The 21550-nt window shown below is 45.9% G+C and overlaps 2 protein-coding genes across 5 annotated transcripts in view; one reads left to right on the top strand and one right to left on the bottom strand.

Moving 5' to 3' along the window:
* The window catches only part of LOC310766010 (uncharacterized protein), a 776685-nt gene that overhangs the window by 631323 nt on the left and 123812 nt on the right, over positions 1-21550 (top strand). The gene's annotated exons all lie outside the window — the stretch shown is intronic.
* The window catches only part of KIF26A (kinesin family member 26A), a 159059-nt gene that overhangs the window by 116014 nt on the left and 21495 nt on the right, over positions 1-21550 (bottom strand). The window contains exon 1 of one of the 3 annotated variants that reach the window (XM_083609133.1): positions 5567-5668. The exons of the other annotated variants lie outside the window; for them this stretch is intronic. Coding sequence (XP_083465259.1) covers positions 5567-5653 — 87 coding nt within the window. The 5' untranslated portion in view covers positions 5654-5668. Of the gene's footprint in view, positions 1-5566; positions 5669-21550 lie in introns of those variants that run through there. 3 annotated transcript variants of the gene reach the window in all.

The following is a 21550-nucleotide window of genomic DNA, read 5'->3' as shown; positions in this document are numbered from 1 at the left end:
GTGGATTTAAGATGTTTCACATAAAGTGACATTCTCCTGGAGAAACAAGGGGGACGGGAGGAAAATTAACTATGCAGTTGCCACAAACTAACCCTACCTTAACTCTTAACTTGCTGAAGCTTTTCTGAGGACAACCAAATACCAAGATCCACACACATATTTATTTCCTCACACGCTGACACTGATAAAACAGGTTTGCCAGGCTTTTGAAACAAAGCAAACCCCTACGAGACCCGCCAAGCACTGATACATCAAACCAACTCTTTGCTGAGGAAAGTGCGGAATATATTGTCCGTTTCTAACGGGACTCTGCATACCTCCATTGCAGCATATTTAGAAAATGTATGTTAGATTCAGCAGACTTGTTTAACTCATACTGGCCTGACCAATCTGCATCTTAGGGAGTCAATGTTAATGAGATTTGATCCGGGGGGGGGGGGGGTTGGAATCAAGAAACCACTGTTATAATCATATAAAGTTTATAGAAATACTAAATAGTAAATTATACAGTGGAACCTCAGGATGCGAACGGGATCCGTTCCAGAGCCCTGTTCGCATCCTGAACGCAACGTTAGACGCAACGGTGCATCTGCGCGTGCGTGGGTCACGTTTTGCCACTTCCACGCATGCACGTGACATCATTTTGAGTGTCTGCGCATGTGCGAGCAGCAAAACTCAGAAGTAACGCACTTCGTTACTTCTGGGTTGCCACGGAGTACAACTCGAATGCGCTCAACCCGAAGCACATTCAACCCGAGGTATGACTGTACTAGGTACTGTACATGGGGGGAAGCGGAGGTTGAAACTGTTCTTGCCTGAAGCATCACATTATCTGGAAAGAAGACAAAAGGGGATGGGGAAGGTTGGAGACTTTGCAAAATTCAGCTACATGAACCTTTCAAGGCCTCGCTCCCCACCTTGCAGGGCCTCCAGTGAAAGTTTTAGTAGGCAACAGCAGACCTTGCAGATGCAGGCTACAAGAGGAGACTGCCTGTGATCCCCTGGGTCCTAGCTTCCACTTCTCCTTTAGTCTCTACTAGGGTGGGCACATGCCAAGTAACGTGTTGCAAGCTCCCCCCACTTCGCAGCATATAAACTGAATGGAAGGGGGGAAGAAATAATTAAAATAGAATATCAACAGGGAAATGCCAACTAACATCAGCCACTGAGTGTACAGCAGCAAGAGAGGGCTAGTGCACCCAGGTAAAGGTAAAGTACCCCTGACAGTTAAGTTCAGTCGCGTACGGCTCTGGGGTTGCAGCGCTCATCTCGCTTTACTGGCCAAGGGAGCCGGCGTTTGTCCGCAGACAGTTTTTCCAGGTCATGTGGCCAGCATGACTAAACCAGAGCAGCGCACGGAAATGCTGTTTACCTGCCCGCCGGAACGGTACCTATTTATCTACTTGCACTTTTTGGCATGCTTTCAAACTGCTAGGTTGGCAGGAGCTGGGACTGAGCAACAGGAGCGCACCCTGTCGCGGGGATTCAACCTTCCGATTGGCACCCAAGCCAGCAGGAAAAGGATGCTGGACTATGTTACTAAACCTTAGGACCTTTGGCTTGTTCCAGCACACAGTTCTTAAAGGCAAAAAGTTAAAGGCGTCATCTTTCGAACAGGCTGAAGTGGAGACATTAAGAACTGACAACTATAGAATTATCTGAAGCTGGATGCTTTGCAAGTATTTTCTATGACGCTGTCAGCTCACTGCCAGGGACACAAATGTATTTTGATTTGTACAGGCGGGTCTATGAGTGTTCGGTGGGACAGGCCATTCAGGGTATAGGGAGCACCGTGAATTGGAGCCTGAGGACTGGGATAAGAGAAACAGATTAGGGGGGGGGGGACAGCAGATAGTTTTGTGTGAAGCAGGAAGCAGGAAGAGGCATATTAAAGAGGGGATCCAAACTGCACACTTGCACCCGAATTCTTTCAGTTTAATGGTTTTAGCTGTTTCCAAGGAACCACAAGAACCCTATAAAATCCCAGTTTGGTGAATATACTGAGAACAAGTAAGACCAGCAACAGAAAGTCTGATGTCCTCACCTAGGAGCCAGGCATCCAGCCATGACTTCATCCAGCGGGCCATGCCATTTCCCCCATCCAATCAGCTTCCTGTATCTTTTCTAATCAGTATCTTTTCCACTTTCACCCCAAGCTCTCGTTCCTAGTCAGTCATCCCCCCGCCACATGCATTGCTTTACCCTTGTTTGTATTAATGACATTTGTCATTTTACCGCCCATTCACTCAGTTTAGAACAGGTGAAGGTCCCAATGGTGATCTTTGGGAAACTCCACTATTTACACCCCTCCATTCAGATAGCTGCCCACTTATTCCTACTCTCTGCTCCCCACTACTTAACCAGGACTTCTCCTCTTATTCCATGACTGCCTCAGTTCCTCAAATGCCAAACCAGATATGCTTATAATCATAGTGAAAAGACAAGGCGCTGACACCAATCACAACCCCAGTGATAGTTAAATCTTAATGAAAACCTGGCTTTTCAGTCACTTAGGAAGCTCCCAAGCAAATGACAGCTACTAGAACGCCTGCTTTTGCAGGGGAGGGTTAGCAGAAATTATTCTTCCTGCTGAAAATGTAGAATATCAAGTATATTTTCCCACCTCACCATGTTGTGTGAGGTTCCTTTCTGCTTCCAGCAAACTAGCGGAAGATGGAGGACTCTGCATGTTGGTGCTGTGTTGTTGTTTTTTAATTAAGTGTTTGCGCTTGCTGCTAATTTCCTAAACACATCTCCTAATCTCGCTGCAGACACTGGGTGTCATCAGCAGGGGCACGTGTACTCACCTTGCTCTCGAAAATATTACAAGATAATAATTGACATTTCCATCACAGCAGAACGTGGAACAAACAAAGCACACGAGAAGGTTCTGCACCCAATTAAGATGCGTTCCAAAGAACTGTTGAAAAATTGCTCCCTCCCAACGGACAGTTTTTCTTCGTGTCGAAAGATGCTGTGCACAATCACCAAAGTAACCAATCATTTTCCTTCTTCTGCATATTGCATCTAACACCAGAGCAGAAATAATGTTTTCTCTCATAAAGGTAAAGGTAAAGGTACCCCTCCCCGTACGGGCCAGTCGTGTCCGACTCTAGGGTTGCGCGCTCATCTCGCTTAAGAGGCCGGGAGCCAGCGCTGTCCAAAGACACTTCCAGGTCACGTGGCCAGCGTGACGAAGCTGCTCTGGCGAGCCAGCACCAGTGCCGCACACGGAAACGCCGTTTACCTTCCCGCTATAAAGCGGTACCTATTTATCTACTTGCACTTAGGGGTGCTTTCGAACTGCTAGGCGGGCAGGAGCTGGGACCGAAAGACGGGAGCTCACCCTGCCGCGGGGATTTGAACCGCCAACCATACGGTCGGCAAGTCCTAAGCATTGAGGTTTTACCCACAGCGCCACCCGCGTCCCTACATTTTCTCTCATAGCTCTACTCTAACTAGAAACCTCCTGTAAACACCTTATCCCCAAAACCACGGTTATCCAGAGTCATCAAGTCTGGATCGCTGGAGCCACACTACTTTTGATTACCTACAGTGGTGGTTTTCAAACTTTTCAAACCCAGAACGCTACCTGACAAACTGAAGACAAACGGTCTGCAACAGAGTTTTTAAGGCCACGGCGGATCACAGAATTGCAGTGAAAGCGCGCTGTGTACTCAAAGCAAGGAATAAAGAATCTTTTGCCTCTGTCACACACAGAAACAGAGAGAGAGAGAGAGTAAAGCACACCCCACACACTTTGTGACTTCATGCACCTGTGCTTCTTCTCCCAGAGGAAAGTGTGTTAATACCAACCCCCAACACAGATAGGAAAATATCCTTGGATCAAGATAGAACTCTTGTGTTGACAACTGCTAGTGTTCATCCATTGCTTGCCTGCCTGCCACCCATTCTAAATCACTCTCATTCCTGGACTATCTTATCCAGCAGAGGAGAGACTTTGCAACCCGCTTCAGAAATGCCACACCTTCCTTTGCTCTGATAAGCATGTCTGAACATTCTTCCCTCCGCTAGCTGACATGGCCTGATGGCAGCCATAGCACACACACACATCTATCACCTATCTATCTATCAATCATCTATCCCTGGAGGAAATGGTTTTTCGAAAACACCAACAGCAGCATTTCCCATCCTGCCACACACTATTGCCACTCTCCCTCCAAGTGAAAAACTGTGACGCCCTTACTTCGAAGACAGCAGGCCTTTCAACACCAGAGAAACAATCCAAAAAAGACCGCGTGCAACAAGAGCCATTTGAGGCCTCGTGTAGCAAGAGCCGTAGAGTAGTCTCAAATTCCCCCCCCCCCAAATTATTTTCTTTCAATGTACTTTGAAGCAACCTTCTTTAACAGCCAGGCTCTGTAAAGATTACAAAAGGACACAAAAAAACCTTGAAGTGCAGTTGCAGGCAGATGTTTCCTAAATGCAAAGTTCCCATCATGGGCACACAACTGTGTGAGAATTGTTAGAGCCACCCCTCAAATGCGGCCCAGGAAAATGGACCACATCATCTTCATCAATATCATCATCGTTGTCATTTTATTAATTATACTCCACCCATCTGTCTGGGTTGTCCCAGCCACTCTGGGCAGCTTCCAACACATATAAAAACATAACAAGCATCAAACTTTAAAAACTTCCTTATACAGGGCTGCCTTAGTGACAGAAACAGCGTGTTAGGCCTTGCTAGGCCCAAGTCTAGAGCACTCAAAACAGTGGGAGACGTCTTCAACCATCGTTGAGACACGAACCCTGTTCTAACAATAGAACCAAGCCACACTGAGTAGGGATAGGGAAACTCATTCAATCTGAGGGCCGCATTCCGTCATGAAAACCTTCTGGGGGCCACATGTCAGAAGGAAATGTGGGCAGGGCACCCTTATAGCTCACTTGGTGACCTTGGGCCAGTCTCTTAGCCTAACCTGCCTCACAGGATTGCTTTGAGGATGAAATGGGCAAGAGGATAACCATGTAAACCACCTTGAGATTGTTGGGGGATAAAGCTGGTATATAAATGTAATAATAACATCCTTAAGCTACATTCCAGTCATACAAAACGCAGGGGTTTCTACACTCAAGGATTCCCTATTGTGCGGACAGAACCCTCCCTGGGTGTAACCATATACAGTCACACCTCAAGTTGCAATTGCTGCGGGTTTGGTTGTTTTGGGGTTCCGGACCGCGCCGAACCCAGAAGTACCGGAACGGGTTACTTCAAGGTTTCGGCGCTCGCACATGCGCAGAAACACAAAATAACATCATGTACATGCGCAGAAGCACCAAATCTCGTCACACGCATGCGCAGATGCGAAGCTGTGGGTTGCGAACGTGCCTCCCGCACGGATCACGTTCGCAGCCCGAGGTATGACTGTATATATAGGGGCTCCATCCAGAAAGAACATGCTATATAGGGGCAGGGAAGGAGCCTGGTGCCTTCCTACGCGCCAGGTGTGAATTTTATCCTTGTGCAGAAGGTTAGCTGCTCCACATTCAAACACATTCCGTCCAGGCAAGCATAATAGGAATTTTATTATTTATACCCCACCCACAAAGCATTTGAAGGGTTCAATGGCACGCCACAGAGAGGTGGAAACACGCAAAGAAGGCACAAACCAGGGCCTGTAGGGGACATGTGGTCCCTGCCTCTGTCTCACCTGCCAGCCACAGATGCTGGACCACATATACTGGATTCTGAATATCAGTTGCTGGAAATCACAGGAGAAACTGCTATTGCACCCGGGTTCTGCTTGCATGCTTCCTATATGACCACTGCAAGAACAGGATGCTGGGCTAGGTGGGCCATTGGCCTGATCCTGCAGGTCTCTCCTTGTTCTCAAGGTCTGGGGTGAGGAGGCCCTGCCCTACACGCGTGCAACAGGGGAAACTGAAATGCTGAGTCGTCCATCAAACGAAATACATTTTTTCCAAGACGTTTTACAACAGGAGTGGTAAATCGCGGCCGTTTTCCATGGTTTCTTTTTTAAAAAATGGCAACACTGCAAGGTCGCCAAATGAGCAGCGAAAAGGAAGTGTCCTCCGACAGGCCGAATTATTTCTAGAGGGAAAACAGGAAGAAAAGTTTGTCTATAAGCTCCCTTTGCCTTTTTACTGCAAGGAATATGCATTTTTTAAAAAAATGTAACCCTCACATTACCTCATTAGGAAAACAAAAACGGTGTCGTTGTTATCTTTTCTACGGTTCTGCCAGAATAAGAAACACATAAATGTCAGGATTTCCCCTGGTTCTCCGTATCTAGTTACTCTACAGTCATCAGTGATAAAACACTAGACAAAAAAAAATCAAAAAAATCACCAAGGACTTACCATCAAAGAATGTTAGAAAAAGCCCACAAACAACCCATAACACAAATATAACTGTCTGGAATGCAGTTCCTTTGTTCTGAGCCTTTAAACAGAACTGACAGGGAGGCATAAATCTGCTTTCAATAATTCCTTTACGAGGACAATATTCTAGCATCACAGACCTAAAAAGCTGTGCTTTTTCTTGGGTAAGATATATTGTGAAATATTCCTGTCTGAATGAACTGCATCTTTTACACACACACACCCCTCTCTTTTTTTCTCGTTTCCGCTGAAGTAAGTTGTCCATATCCATTATGGGTATTGCAAATATTTATTTATATATTAAGGTGGAATGAAGAAGACACAAGTCTTTCTACATGGGGTTCAAGTCTGCTTTAGGTTTCCCCCCAAAGGTTCAGGATACAGAATTTTATTTCTTTTATTTACTGTATTTGTTTCATTGCATTTATACCTCACTTGTCTTCCTTCATAAAACCCATGACGACTTATATGTGGGTTGTAGGTTTTGACCAGAACCAAACCTGCTTCACTTCAGCAAAAGGTGATGACCTCTCATGTGTGGTGCATATTTGATTTTTATTATCATAACCACAATAATAAAAGTTAAAAAGTCACTTTGGAGCTTGAGCTGCCGTCTGTGGTTTTAATGCAGTATATTTAATTGTTTAATTGTTTTAATTAAATTGTAGCTGAGTATTTTATATAGGCAGATACAGACATTAATTGATAGTTACCCAACGGGAGCCTGTAGGATAACGTGTCTTAAATATCGCTCAAAACTCTAAAAAAAAAAATCAAGATTACCACACCCCTGTATTTATTATCAGACTATCAAAATCAAGTCTTATTGTTCCAGGACTGGAAACATTCTAGACAATCTCTAGGTGAAAATGGGCTTTTCATTTACACTAATAATGGTTCATGATAGGGGTCTTTCAATGCTTTGTTTTTGCTTTGTCTGTTCAGTGTAGACAATGTGCTCAATGAAAAGGGATGGGACCAATTTAAATAAGGGAAGACTGTAGCTCAGTAGTAGCGCATCTGCTTTGCAAACTTAAAGACCCAGGTTCAGTCCCCTGGGATCTCCGAACAGGGCTGGCGATGTCTCATGTCTGAAACGCTAGAGACCTTCTGCGAGTCCATTTAGATAATTCTGAGCTAGAGGGACCAATGGCCTGATTTGATAGAAGGCATCTTCCTACAGTCATATTAATTTTTCAGCTCACTTCACCTGGAAGGAGTTCAGCTGCTCATTTCACTACACTTAATAATACAGCTTCTCTTTCGTTCTCAAACACTATTCAGCAGAAAAGGAAGCCGGAGCCCAACATGTGTGCGTCTAAAGGAAGCCTTGTGTTACTTTCCAAGTTTGGCAAAGGGTCGCTCCTTTGGCCCAGAAACAAAAACAAAAGGGACAACATCAAACTCAAGCACTGGAAATTATAATTATGACAGCGCCTCAGCCCAGGCGAGCAACAATTGAGATATTGTTTCTGCCTTCACTACTAAGAATAAAATTCCTGTTATACTGTCTGACAATTGTTTTGTCTGGAGAGTTCCCACTGATTTACTTACTGCCTTTCACCGGTAACAGGATGCTCAGTGAAAGATTTTCAGGCTGGAAGAAGCTAGTTAGTACATCATAATACACATTTCACGGCATATGGTATGAAATGTCTCAACCCAATCTAATTAACACAGCACAAAAGAAGATCAGCCTCAACGATGTGTTGGAACAGGAATTACTGTGATGGGCAAACTTTCTTTATTGCTGTTGCATTGTATGAATTACTACTACTACTACTATTAATGTGACTGTCCACACTTCTGTCACTCTGTTTATATTACTGTTGCTTGCATTATTACTTCTTCAGGGTTTTTTAGTAGTCTGGTTTCTCATCCTCCGGGTCACATGAAGCATCACAATCTACATTTGGCTGCTTCTGAAAATGGCAGCCACACATCTAGCTCCTTCTTCTCTGAGGCTCCACTGCAAGATCTACTACAACTTTATTTTATGCCGACATCATGATCATCTGCATTTGCCCACCTCAGGCCCTGCCCAAAGCAGATGTGAAGTGGAGGGCGGGGGAGAGAACTCAATCTGTACTGTGACATTAGAATACAGCTAAATTGCACTTCACCGGGGGTAGCCAATGTGGTTCCTTCCTCCAGATGTTGTGGGCTGCGACATCACATCCCAGCTGGGGCTGATGTTGGCTACCACTGCACTTAAAGTTGGGTAATGTCAAGGAATGGATACCGAGGAGTGGGCAATGGGAGAAATGGGGTTGGAGACTAACCTGGAAGAAGGGATCAGGGACCTGGGGGAGCCTGTAACAGCCAGAAGACAAGAGTCAGATGGAGGAGAAGCTGTAGGATTGGGGAGTGAAGAACAGGCGCAAGAGTAGGGAGCGATAAGTCAGGCTGGTGTAGAGTCAAGGGCTTCCACACCTTCTCCTCCTGCCACCAGCTCTCCTGCTCTGCTGTCTCCCAGGACCAGGAGAGGAATGAAGAGGGAGGAGCAGAAGCAGGTCACATACAGGCGTAGTCTTTGCCTGCTTGTGTTCAGCTTGGGTGGGGAAGATGCATCAACTGAGGTCGGCAGGGGGGCCTCTCTGTTGCTGCAACTGCCTCATTGGGTGCACACCTAGGAGCAGCTGAGAGGCTTAGGACTGAGGGACGTGCCTTTCCCTAACTTGTAAGCGTATAAATAGTTAATTCCTCACTCTGGGCATTCCTTGCTTGACAGCAACGTGACAGGTGATGGCATATGACTGCTTTAGGAAGCAGCCCAGTGTCGAATGCAAGGTTGAGTTTGTCCGTCAGACACCCAGATATGAAGACAGTCCAGATTTCACTCAAGGGACTACTGCTAAGTAAGGGAGTGATACAGTAAAGAGATGGAAGTTTAGTGTAACTGAGCTAGGAACAGCAGGCCAGGAAGGGTTGGAGCAACATTTGTTTGTTTTTTTAATAGGGGGAGCAGTGTCAGTCAAAGCCCTGAATACTTGTGACAGCCATTTAAAGAAGAAGAAGAAATCCAGCATGTTTCTGCTGCTGAACCTGCCTACAACTCATGCTTTCAAAAAACAGGCATCTTGTTTTCTCATGATACCTTCGCTCACATCAACTCTGAGACTGCGCCAAACCATCTATATGCTCATAATGCTTCAACACTTTGCAAATAAACTTTCTTCATTCTTGTGGCTGGCTCTACCGCTAATTTTAAAATGTTGTGTTTCATAAAATGCTACTTGGGTGTAGAAAACGGTCAAACTCTACAAAGAGTCTACAAAGTCTATCCATAAAGTGACTAAGCCACTTTTTTTCCATATCTGTGATTGAGCAATGACTTACCCACTACTATTCATTGCAGAATGCCAATGGGCATGACCATCGCTAAAACAAGGATAAGGAACCTGTGGTCCTCCAGATGGTTGCTAGACTACAACTCCTATCATCCTTGACCATTGGCCAAGCTGGCTGGGGCTGATGGAAGTTAAGAGTCCAACAGCATCTGATGGACCAAAATTCCTCCATCCCTGATCTAAGAGATAACATCCAACAAGAAAGCAAACAGCAAAAGATGCACTTTCACTAAATGTTCTGTGCGAACAAACTCTTCAATCGCTAATTTAAAATCATCTTATTTTAAGCCCCTCCACTCGGCATTACAACATTACAACATGTCATTGTTTACCAGTCACATATTGTTAGTCATAATTACCATGATCTTTATCCAATGCAAAAAAACAAAAAAATCAGTATGAAAATTATATTGAACAGCCAGCCGGAATGAGGCATATGTCTGGCACAAAAACACACAAATGAGGACCACTGCGGAATACAGACAATCTGTGGGCTGGCCTTCGTTGCCAATTTCACTGGTAGAAAATCAAAAGCGACGCAAGCCAAATCCAGATGATTCTCTGTTTTATTATGGAGCTAGTTTAAAACTAAGGTAATTCCATCCACTGCTATAGAAAGAAGCCTTTATTGATGTGGGAGGGAAAAGCAAGTAACTATCACAGGAGGCCTGGCATTCCTGGTCATCACCATCAACACAGTGGTCCTTTGCAAACTGTTTCCATACATTTATGCAGTGGCGTACCATGGGTTGCCAGTGCCCAGGGCAATACGGAGGGTGGGTGGGAGGGAAATGGATGGAGTACGCATGCACATTCAGCTGCCTAATGGTGTCTGCATGGCCCAAGAAATAGCAACCACAGAGATAAGAAGGGTTGTACCGTTGCATGAAGGAGTCATTTCTTGGTTTGCATGGAGAAGCTGTTTCCAACGGAGCCCGACAATGGAAGCGTACAACTGTATTGAGGCAGTACCAGGTGTTTTGCGCCCTTAACAATTTTGTGCCCAGGGCAATCAACCCGTGCCCCCCTCTTATTACGCCACTGCATTTATGGCATCAGGTTGCACCAATACTGGCCACAAGAAGCCTCTGAACCAGTGCAGGGAGGGAATACCATTACATGGGCCAGTCAAGTTTAGGAACGTTAAAGTTGGAGAAGGCTCTCCACATAACTTTCTCTTGGTGGGGAGCAAGTGCCACCCTGGCAGAATTTCTCCCATGCAAAGTGAGTTTAACAAAGGTCAGGGGCGGGGTTGACAGTGGGGATGAGCAGCAATGTTGAGAGGACCATTGGTTGTTATATTGACACCCCCACCCCAAAAAGAAAATCAATGATTTTGTGTGGCTAAGTTTTGTCAACAAGCAACACTGAACTTAGCTGTATCTAGGTGCCATCAGGAGTTTCCTTGTTTGAGAGAGATAAAATTTTTGTTTAAGAGTGATAACCAAGTACTGTCTAGCTCAGGCACAGGCAAACTCGGCCCTCCAGATGTTTGGGGACTACAACTCCCATCATCCCTGACCACTGGTCCTGTTAGCTAGGGATGATGGGAGTTGTAGTCCCAAAACATCTGGAGGGCCGAGTTTGCCTATGCCTGGTCTAGTTTCCTAGCTGGTGCATCATCGAAGCCTTTTATGGCAGATACAGCAAACGGCACAAAAACATTACTAAGAAGAAGAATGGAGATAGTTCAGCTGGTTAGAACGTGGTGCTGATAACACCAAGGTCGCAGGTTTGATCCCTGCATGGGACAGCTGCATTGCAGGGGGTTGGACTAGATGACCCTCAGGGTCTCTTCCAACGTTCTGAGATTTATTTATTTATTTATATCCCACCTTTCCTCCCAAGCAGCGCCAGGCTCTCCCCATCTCCCCATTACCTAAACAACCACCCTGTGAGGTGGGCTAGACCGAGAGTTGGTGGCTGTCCCCACCCAGTGCTGTGAGATAGGTTAGGCTGAAAGCCAGTAACGGTCCCAAGTTCACTCAAGAAACTTCATGGCTGAGTGAACATTTGAACCCTGGTCTCCAAAGTCCTATTCTGACACTCTAACCACTACACCCCACTGGCTCCTCCGTGCCACACACCTCAATTCATGAACCACCAGCCATTTATTGCAGACAAAGAGCCTGTTTGCAGTCCCAAGAAGGAAGCAAAGCCAAGAGATTGATAAGCCCCTCAAGTGCCCAGAGCATGTCTGGTTGACTTTGTTGTGCTAGCCTGAGCTAGAATAACCTTTTATTTGGTGGAAGGGGCCAGTCTAGAAGGTCATCTTGGTAACCTTTACCCTATAAAACTCTCTCCCGCCCTGTTTCGCTCTGGACCCTGAAACTATGTGGAACCTAAAGGCAGGCTTTGGATGATTACAGAGATAGTCCGTTCCTACTCCGGTAGGGACGCGTGTGGTGCTGTGGGTTAAACCACAGAGCCTAGGACTTGCCGATCAGAAGGTTGGCAGTTCGAATCCCCGGAAACAGGGTGAGCTCCCGTTGCTTGGTCCCAGCTCCTGCCCACCTAGCAGTTCGAAAGCACGTCAAAGTGCAAGTAGGTAAATAGGTACCGCTCCGGTGAGAAGGTAAACGGCGTTTCCATGCACTGCTCTGGTTCGCCAGAAGCGGCTTAGTCATGCTGGCCACATGACCCGGAAGCTGTACACTGGCTCCCTCAGCCAATAAAGCAAGATGAGCGCCGCAACCCCAGAGTCGGCCATGACTGGACCTAATGGTCAGGGGTCCCTTTACCTTTACCTTTACTCTGGTGAGTAGGGTTATAACAAGGCCTTTACGTTTTAGCTCTGTTTATGATGATTAGCACAAACCCAAGAGGTGTGGAGACAGAGAAAGTGGAGCCAGTCACGCAGAAAAATGCTTGTTCAGATACCTTATCTATACTAGTCCACTGCAGCGATCGGATCAGGGATTTCAGCTTGCAACCAGGTCTGGGGCAAGTCCAGATGTTTTGGACTACAGCTCCCATTAATCCCAGGGAGTTCAGCTGTGCCAGCTGGGGATGATGGGAACTGTAGTCCAGAGCATCTGGAGGGCAACACACTGATGAGGACAGCTTATTATAATGAAGATCTGATATGTATTATTGTTCTTGAATTGCTCCGCATTTGAGCACATTTGCATGGGGAAGCAGCACCCAAATTAAAACTGGAATAGCAATGTTTATAACAAGAGCAACCGTAAGCGATTTAATGCAAATAAATATTAAGAGGGAGAAGATAAATTAAACAAAGGCTATCCATTTCTTTCCTTTTCTTTGATAGGGTTCTCACTTTAAGCTACCAGTTTAAATGGTGGTGCCTCTTTGCGTTTCTGATTATACGCTAAAGCCTTCATTAAACAAAAACTGAATCAATGCATGTCTACTTAGAAGTAAGTGCCACTGAGTTCAATAAAACACACTCCCCAAGCAAGCATACACAGGACCGCTATCTTAGAATGAAAGAGTTGGCAGTGTAGCCAAGATTTCTCCCTTCCCTTTTGAATGCAAATCCATGCAAACAGGGGTGCTAAAAAATTAGGGTTCCGAAAGTCAAAGGTAACCTCTAGAAACACAGGATGTTCCCTATCCATAGAGGGTGATGAAAAAGATGAAAGGCAAGCAGAGCTCATCCATGCAGCCCTCATTCCCTCCTGTGTTTAGTTAACACAGCATCAACACCTGAATAGACCTATTGTTCTTCAACGGGATGGGACTTAACTTCAAAGCTGGCTAGCAGAAACTAACACTCAGCTATCAAACCCAGCCATAAATTGTGGACCCCTGCACTATGGCTTACCACCAGGGTTCAATGACCTAAACTATATCATTATTTGAGGTCACAGGTTAAAGCATTTCAGAGGTGTAGAGAACTTCAACCAGTTCAGTCCGCAAGCACGAAAATCCTATCCACATTTATTTATTTATTTGTTGTTTTATATATATAAAAAGAGCAGGGACAATGTTTCCCCAATGCAAAAGACTAGCCATTAAAATCTAATTAAAAGCCACATATCCATCATAGTAAAATTATGCAAAATACATACACTGACTTATATCCCACCCTCTCCTCCTACATTCATCTCTCCCCCCCCCCCGTGCTCCTTCGGAGCTGCAGATAAAAAATTAACAACATTGGGAGAAATATCTGCAATATGCAGAACATGGGTATCAATAATGCATGGTTTTTACTTTATCTTGTAGGTAAATTGCTGTAGGAAACGGTTCTCCCGACAGATTGCAGAGATCCTGGATGTATTATAAATTGCTTCTCCTTAGAAAAATCCACAAAAGAACAAGAGCGCAGTGGATTTCATTGCTATTCAGTCATACAGGCAAAAGAGACCAAATCTTGCTGAAGGAATGCCAGGCACAGAAATCTTCCTTTTCCGCCAGGACCCAGACCCACATCAAGGCGCTGAACCTGGGCCATGATTGCCATGCAGGAATTCAGTCTGTAAATTTTCACAAAGCTTTCGCTTAAAGAGGGAATTAAACACACAGAATCCAGCCCAACCAGTAAGGAAGCCTAGTAACACCAAAGCTGATTTTGGTGAGTTATTAAGGGTGGCCATGTGTCCTCCTTTAAGGAGGACAGTCCTCTATTTGAAAGGAAGAGAGTCCTTTGTTTGAAATAGTTCTCTGCCCAAAGGACTGTCTGGTCCAAATCCTGTTTAAAGATAAAGGACCATAGGAAGCAGTGCACTTAGGTAATTATAGACTCCGGTTTGAAAGGTCTTATGGGGTAGGGGACTTGCTGGATGATCATTTATATTACTGTACTTCGCTAATTTCAAAATATGGTAAGTTATCATTCTGATAATTGCAGCCCTGGACGTCTGTCGCAAACTCCTGCCCCGATGGCACCACAACTGAACTGCGAAGTCACACGAAAAGGGGCAAAAGCGGCCCTGAAAGAGCACGAAAATGGTGCAGAAATCCCACAAGCCTTTGCAAGTGCAATCCCAAGAACCCTTGCTCCAACCCTTTGAGGCCTGTGGAGAGTTGGGAGTTTGAGCAAAGGAGGTTTGGAGGGTGTTTGCAGGCTTTTTCAATGGTGTCCCCAATATACGCAATTTCACTTAAACATGCAATGCCTCAGAACGCAACCCTGCGTAAATGGGGAGTTGCCTGTAATAAACATTATGAAAACTGGCCTCAGGTACCAGGCCCATTGGCAGACCAACTCTGTGCTGCAAAGATGTCTGCAAACGTGTCATGAAGATTGGAAGGCTGCAATCATGACATGAAGGAATGGCTGCTGGGAGGAGTGCAAAGAGAAGTGCCATGGTGCATCTGCAGCAGCACAACCGGACGCCTTCATCTGCCCCAGATGCAACAAAACATGTCTCTGCCATCCATATCAGTCTCTACAGCCACAGCAGGCACTGTAACTCTCCAACGGTTTGACATCACCCTCAAAGGCACACTCCTCCATTGTTGACGGATGCCAACAACATGCAAATTAGCATGTTCACATTTTATGCGAATCTTCACCCTCTTTGAGTAGCCACTCTAGAGTCCTTCAGTCAGACGTGATCCTTACAGCAAGTTCACTGATCCAGGCAGCAAGGAAACTCCGACCAAAAGGGCTATCAAAATCACAACAATCTGTTTTGTGAATCCTGCCAAGTACGGACGCACAGCTGAACGTGTAAAAGGTTCCCGCAAACTTCGAAGTGCTCAAAAAAGCAAGGAGCACGAAACAATGGTAACTCGAAAGTTTGAGTAGCAGAATGCTAAAGAAAATAGCCTAAGGTGACCACAACAAGGGCCTGTGAAGACAAGGTGGGCTAAAGATCATGCTCTATTGTACATTTAAGCAGCCCAGGCAAAAACTGAAAGCCGGGCAGCAATCAATATTCAACCTCTGTCAGTTCGTGGAGATCTTCCTGTTCCCTTAATGGCAACGTGGAACGCCTCCTGACACATTTGAGTGTTGCAGTAGAGCTGGAAACCTAGCCCTGCAAAATCCTTTGAACGCTCGAATGAAGGCTTTGCGTTTCACAGCTTACACACTTGCCATTAGTCAATGCTGAACCTCAATAGAGATATCACGTTCCACATTTTGTTTGACGTGGTTTTCACAGCATCGTATCCACAGAGCGGCATAGAAAACCCTCCAACCAGTTAGCAGAAGATGCGCTAAGAGCTAAATGAAAATTGATCATTTCCCCTCCTGCCCGTCTGGTCTTCAGTTTAATCAATTCTGGACAGATACTGGCATATGGAAATACTGGGACGCATTTGCTAAAACCCAGGAACACTGATAAAAAGCCTGGTTTTAAAGCACAATTCGTTTCCAGGCTGGACTGGATTCAAGGATTGAAGGGGAGTTTGCGAGGCCAAAAAAAAATGTGCTTTTGTACAGAGAAATCTGTTTGAGGGAAAGAAGACTATTGCCTTGGAATAACAATGGTGAAATATGAATAATGTTATGCTGGTTTTCAGTGCAATCTTATACATGCCAACTCAGAAGTAAACTCCACAGGATTCCGATGTGGCTTATGCACAGGTCAGTGAATACTGCTTGCGGCCTTAATGTGCACAGTTACTAGAGATGTAAACGTACATTGTAGTCCTACAAAAACGATTCCATTTCAACAGAATCCAGATCCTGGCACCAAAAGGCTCAATCCAGATGTAATGCTGGTTCCCAATTAGCCAGGGATGGGAAAATCTTTTGAGCCAGTGCATCAAATCTGATGATACTACCCATCAGTCAGTGGTCTGACATAATGATGATCGACACCTCTCAATGCAGATGTGATTGACACCTGTCAACGCACAGTGCTCCCAAAGACCACAACAGTCAGCTAGTTGTCAGGAACACGGGAAGTGCTGTGGAAGGAGCTTTGCCAGTTAATAGCGCCCGCAAAGCTCCCTTTGGCCAAGGCCCACCTTTACCTTCCCCATACCTGATGGCACATTTGACATCATCAGGCATAGGGCAGGTGGGCATGGCTTGCAGGAGACAGCCTGGTGGGCCAAATGGGGAGGCCTATCAAGCCAAATTGGGTCCATTGGCTAAAGCAGGCATAGGCAAACTCTGGTCTTCCAAATGTTTGGGACTACAATTCCCATCATCCCTAGCTAACAGGACCAGTGGGCAGGGATGATGGGAATTGTAGTCCCAAACACCTGGAGGGCCAGAGTTTGCCTATGCCTGGGCTAGAGGTTCCCCAATCCTGCTGTAAACCATGGTTTGCAGTTGAAGATCCCTGCTACCCTCCCTGAAACAAATTCTCCCATCACTTCTCCTGTTGCCATTAACCATGGTTTAGGAATGCATGTACAAGTCAAACACAAAGGTGGGGCGAGGGGTGGTGGATGGTGATGGGAAAATGAATTATTCGTGGGATTGAGTGTAGGTATGTTTGAACACTTTTAAGGATTGTATGAAATGTATGTTTGTATGCTTGTATATTTGTAATATATGTGTATTAAACATTCTTTTTAATAATAAAAAAAGGAATGAATGTACAACAAATGAAAAATCAGATTCCAGAAGCCAGCTGGTAAACCATGGTTGGGATAACCATCTGTGATGATTTCTTTGTTTATTGACTCGCCCTATATTTTTCAACATTCAGCTGCGCTGCTTTTCCATATTCACCAAAGGAACTCAATTGGCCGTTTCTTCTGAGTAGACCCGTGTAAGATTCTGCAACCCCAAAAATCACCCAATTAGGACTAAGCACGCTATTTGGGGGAAAAGCAAAAAACCAAGGAAGGGGATGGAATGAAGTATCCTGGGAAACAGCACAAGTGACTAGAAACCAAGCTGAGATAGATCAGTTGGTAGAGCATGAGACTCTTAATCTCAGAGTCGTGGGTTCGAGCCGCATGTTGGGCAAAAGATCCCTGCATCGCAGGGGGTTGGACTAGATGATCCTCGTGGTCCCTTCCAAATCTACAGTCTATGATTCTAAGCCTGAAGAGGAGCACTACACACTGCGACACTTTGCTGCATGTGGTTTCTAACTTGGAAACCGCTTCCTTCACTTAACAAAGGCAGCAGCTCCCAAAAGCAGCTTCTGCAGACACACACTTTGTCTCGCTCTGACTTTCCAACAAAGCTAGCTGCAGTCAAATTTCAGGTCTATATTTAGGCTGGAATCGGTTTAACTAACCCAGTGGATTGTTTCCTTAGGTTCCTGCCTTTGTCCGCAGTTCCTGGAGCGTTAGCTGGTCCACCTGCAGCCAACCTCGCCTCCTTGGGTGCTCTACGGTTTGCCAGCAGCAGCAGCTACAGAGCCCAAACATGTGAACTTCTATGGGGAATGGAGCAGGGCAGGCCCTCAGCTGTGTAGGTCAGTGCTGGGGAAGGTGGGACACCCTGAACTTTGAGAGGGGAGAGGTTCTGGGTATATTGGAGGACCTAAGGGAGACAGGAATGGAGGAAGGTTGCAAATAAGCTATTGCAGATCCTCCAAGTGTCTCTATTTTCCAGGGACATCCCTGATTTAGAGAAGCCATCCCGGTTTCTGATTTGATCCCGGAATGTCCCACTTTTCCTTAGGACGTACCTATTGGAGAAATCTGCAAGAAGATCAAACCTAGCCATTCTGAAGGAAATCAGCCCTGAGTGCTCACTGGAAGGACAGATCGTGAAGTTGAGGCTCCAATACTTTGGCCACCTCATGAGAAGAGAAGACTCCCTGGAAAAGACCCTGATGTTGGGAAAGATGGAGGGCACAAGGAGAAGGGGACGACAGAGGACAAGATGGTTGGACAGTGTTCTTGAAGCTACAAATATGAGCCTGACCAAACTGCGGGAGGCGGTGGAAGACAGGAGTGCCTGGAGTGCTCTGGTCCATGGGGTCACAAAGAGTCGGACACGACTAAACAACAACAAATTGGAGAAATGTTGGAGGGTGTGGAGTTACCCGATCCCAGAGTCATCTGAAGGCAATCTTGTATAGGGAAGGCTTTTTAAATGTTTAATGTTTTATTGTGTTTTTATATATGTTGGAAGCTGCCCAGCGTGGCTGGGGCAACCCAGTAAGATGTGTGGAGTATAAATAGTAAAATTATCATTATGGAATGGGATGTCCCTATTTTCAATGGAGAAATGTTGGGCGGTATGCTACTGGGGCATACAGAGACACCTGGGTCAGCTACATACAACCTGAAGATACAGGTAGGCACCCAGCTATAACCTACACATGCCTTCCATGGGAAGCAACTCAGGAAAAACAGATGGAATGGCATATGAGGCATTTTCTGGAACCTTTTCCTACACAAATTTCCCTATTGGGAGAATTTGCTCTGAGATTTTCTTCTCTTCTTCCATTTCCAGCATGAAATCTTCTGATACTCTAGGGAGAGTGATTCAATTTAATATGCTTATTTTACTTTGATTTAGTAAACAAAGCTGGAAACTTCGAAAACAAGACATCCTTGCCCAGTACTCTCCTTTTTGCAATTGACATCCATCCATTCATTGTTACTAACGAACTTACGGAACAGGAAAATTTTCAAGGGGGAGGGAAAACTTTCCCATATAGCATCACTGTGCAAAACTCTTGACAGTATAGAGATACTGTGTGCGGCCCCTACAGGAGGAGAATGAGGCTCCTTGCTTCAGACAGTTTACCTCAAATTTACGAAAGACAACGTAAAGGATCTAGGGGTCTGGGTAGACCACCAGCTTAACATGAGTCAACAGTGTGATGCAGCGGCAAAAAAAGCTAACACAATTCTAGGCTGCATCAACAGAAACACGGCATCCAGATCAAGGGAAACAACAGGACCACTCCATCCTGCCTTGGTCACACCACCACACCTGGATTACTGTGTCCAGTTCTGAGGACCACAGTTTAAGAAGGATTTTGAAAAGCTGTAAGGTGCACAGAGGAGGGTGGCAAATATGATCAAGGGTCTGGAAACCAAGCCTTAGAAGGAACATTTGAGGGAGTGTGGATAAGTTTAGCCTGGAGAAGAGAAGGCTGAGAGGTGGTAAGATAGCCCTCTTCAAATGTCCAAAAGGATGTCGCTGGAAGATGGAGCAAGCTTGTTTCCTCCAGACCTAAACTAACGGGTTCAAATTACAAAAAAAGGAGATTCCAACTAAACATCTGGAAGACCTTTCTGACAGTAAGAGCTGTTTGAGAGTGGAACGGACTATCTCAGAAGGTGGTGGGCCTCTCCTTCACTGGAGGTTTTCAAACAGAGGTTGGATGTCAGAGATTCTTCAGCTGCGATTCCTGCATTGCAGGGGGCTGAACTTGATGGTACCTAGGGTCCCAACCCTCCAGTTCTATGATTCGAACAAGGGTGAAGGGAAGAGCTAGCCCACAAATCCCTGCATGCCCCACTTCTTCCCACAGATGCGTTGAATTTCCAGTTTGCAAACACAGTGGTACCTCTGGTTATGTACTTAATTCGTTCCGGAGATCCGTTCTTAACCAGAAACTGTTCTTAACCTGAAGCACCACTTTAGCTAATGGGGCCTCCCGCTGCCTCCGCGCTGCCAGAGCACGATTTCTGTTCTCATCCTGAAGCAAAGTTCTTAACCCAAGGTACTATTTCTGGGTTAGCGGAGTCTGCAACCTGAAGCGTCTGTAACCTGAAGCGTATGTAACCTGAGGTACCACTGTACTGCCTAAAATGGGGCTTCTGTTTCCAGAAAAGAGCAACACCGGCGTTAAGAAACCTCTGCAGTCACCCGGGGTGAGTTCTTTCCTCCAGCAGCTGTGCTATTTAACATGTCTGAGAAGTCGGAATCGCCATCGCTGAACACTTGGCAGGAACAATAAAGCAGGCAAGCACATATTTCAACAGGTTCAAAGTAACCTCAGATGTCAGCAGCAGATGCTCTTTCTGAACACACGCCCGTCCCGGCGTATCCCCCAGGACTTTTTGAACTGGTTGGAGCGTTTCCTCCCCTTCCCTCTAATAAGCCAGGGTGCTGGAGAAATTAGCCAGGGAAAGAAAAAGAACAAGGGTAATTACCCGCCCACCGCCAGCCTTGGAGGCCTTCATTATTAATTGCAGCCTTCTCCTGCCTCCTCCGGCCTAGATCCCCCACTGGGGAGAATCCATGCTGGCCTGGGGGTCAATGCTGCATAATGACACCACTTCACCTGCCTCTGTGAAAGTGAGCGGCCAGGAGGGAAAATGCCCGGCGCGACTCTCATTTCGACAGGGCTCAAAACTCAGAGAGGAGGCGCCAACCCCTTAGGTGGCTTTTAAAGGGTAGCAGCTGACAAGCGCAATCAGTCCTCCGCCTTGATTGCACAGCTGCCACGAGGATTGCCAAATGCGTCTCGTCTCGGTTTTGGAGGGGTGGCGGGAAACTCCCATGCCAAAGGGGGAGGATCCTGAGACCCATAGCACGAGCCAGGCAACGATGGGCAGACGACGCGTTGATACAGCCTTGCTTACGCCCAAGGAACCGCTGAACTCAGCGAATGCCCATCCTATGGCTCTGTAGCCGCAAACTACGGTTTACTGTGCCGAAGGTGGCCGCAGACACTTTGCTCATCCCCACCCACGAAATGGGGAGGGGGGGGACGAAGCACAACCCTTGGCTGAGCGTCACATCCGAATCAGGGAGCATGATTTGTAGTTTGGCTAACTGAGGAGTGAGGAACCTCAGCTGCCCCCTCCCCAAAATATCAAGTAAATAAATAAAAAATACTTAACTGAAAGTAGAAACTATAGAAAGTTTTTGACAGGTTTTTGGGGTCAAAAGAAAGTAATTTGAGACAACTGTTGTTGAGACATTTCATTCTGAATATGCTAGACAGAGCCAGACAGAGGATGATGAGAGGTGGGTGTCCTTGCCCCCCAACATAAATCTTGGCTATGCCCATGCTTGGGGGGCAATTGTGGCCCTCCGG

Source organism: Podarcis filfolensis (assembly GCF_964270895.1).
Source record: "Podarcis filfolensis genome assembly, chromosome: 1".
Taxonomy (NCBI): Eukaryota; Metazoa; Chordata; class Lepidosauria; order Squamata; family Lacertidae; genus Podarcis; species Podarcis filfolensis.
The sequence above is the reverse complement of the archived record's forward strand: the minus strand, read 5'-3'. Positions and strand labels throughout refer to the sequence as shown.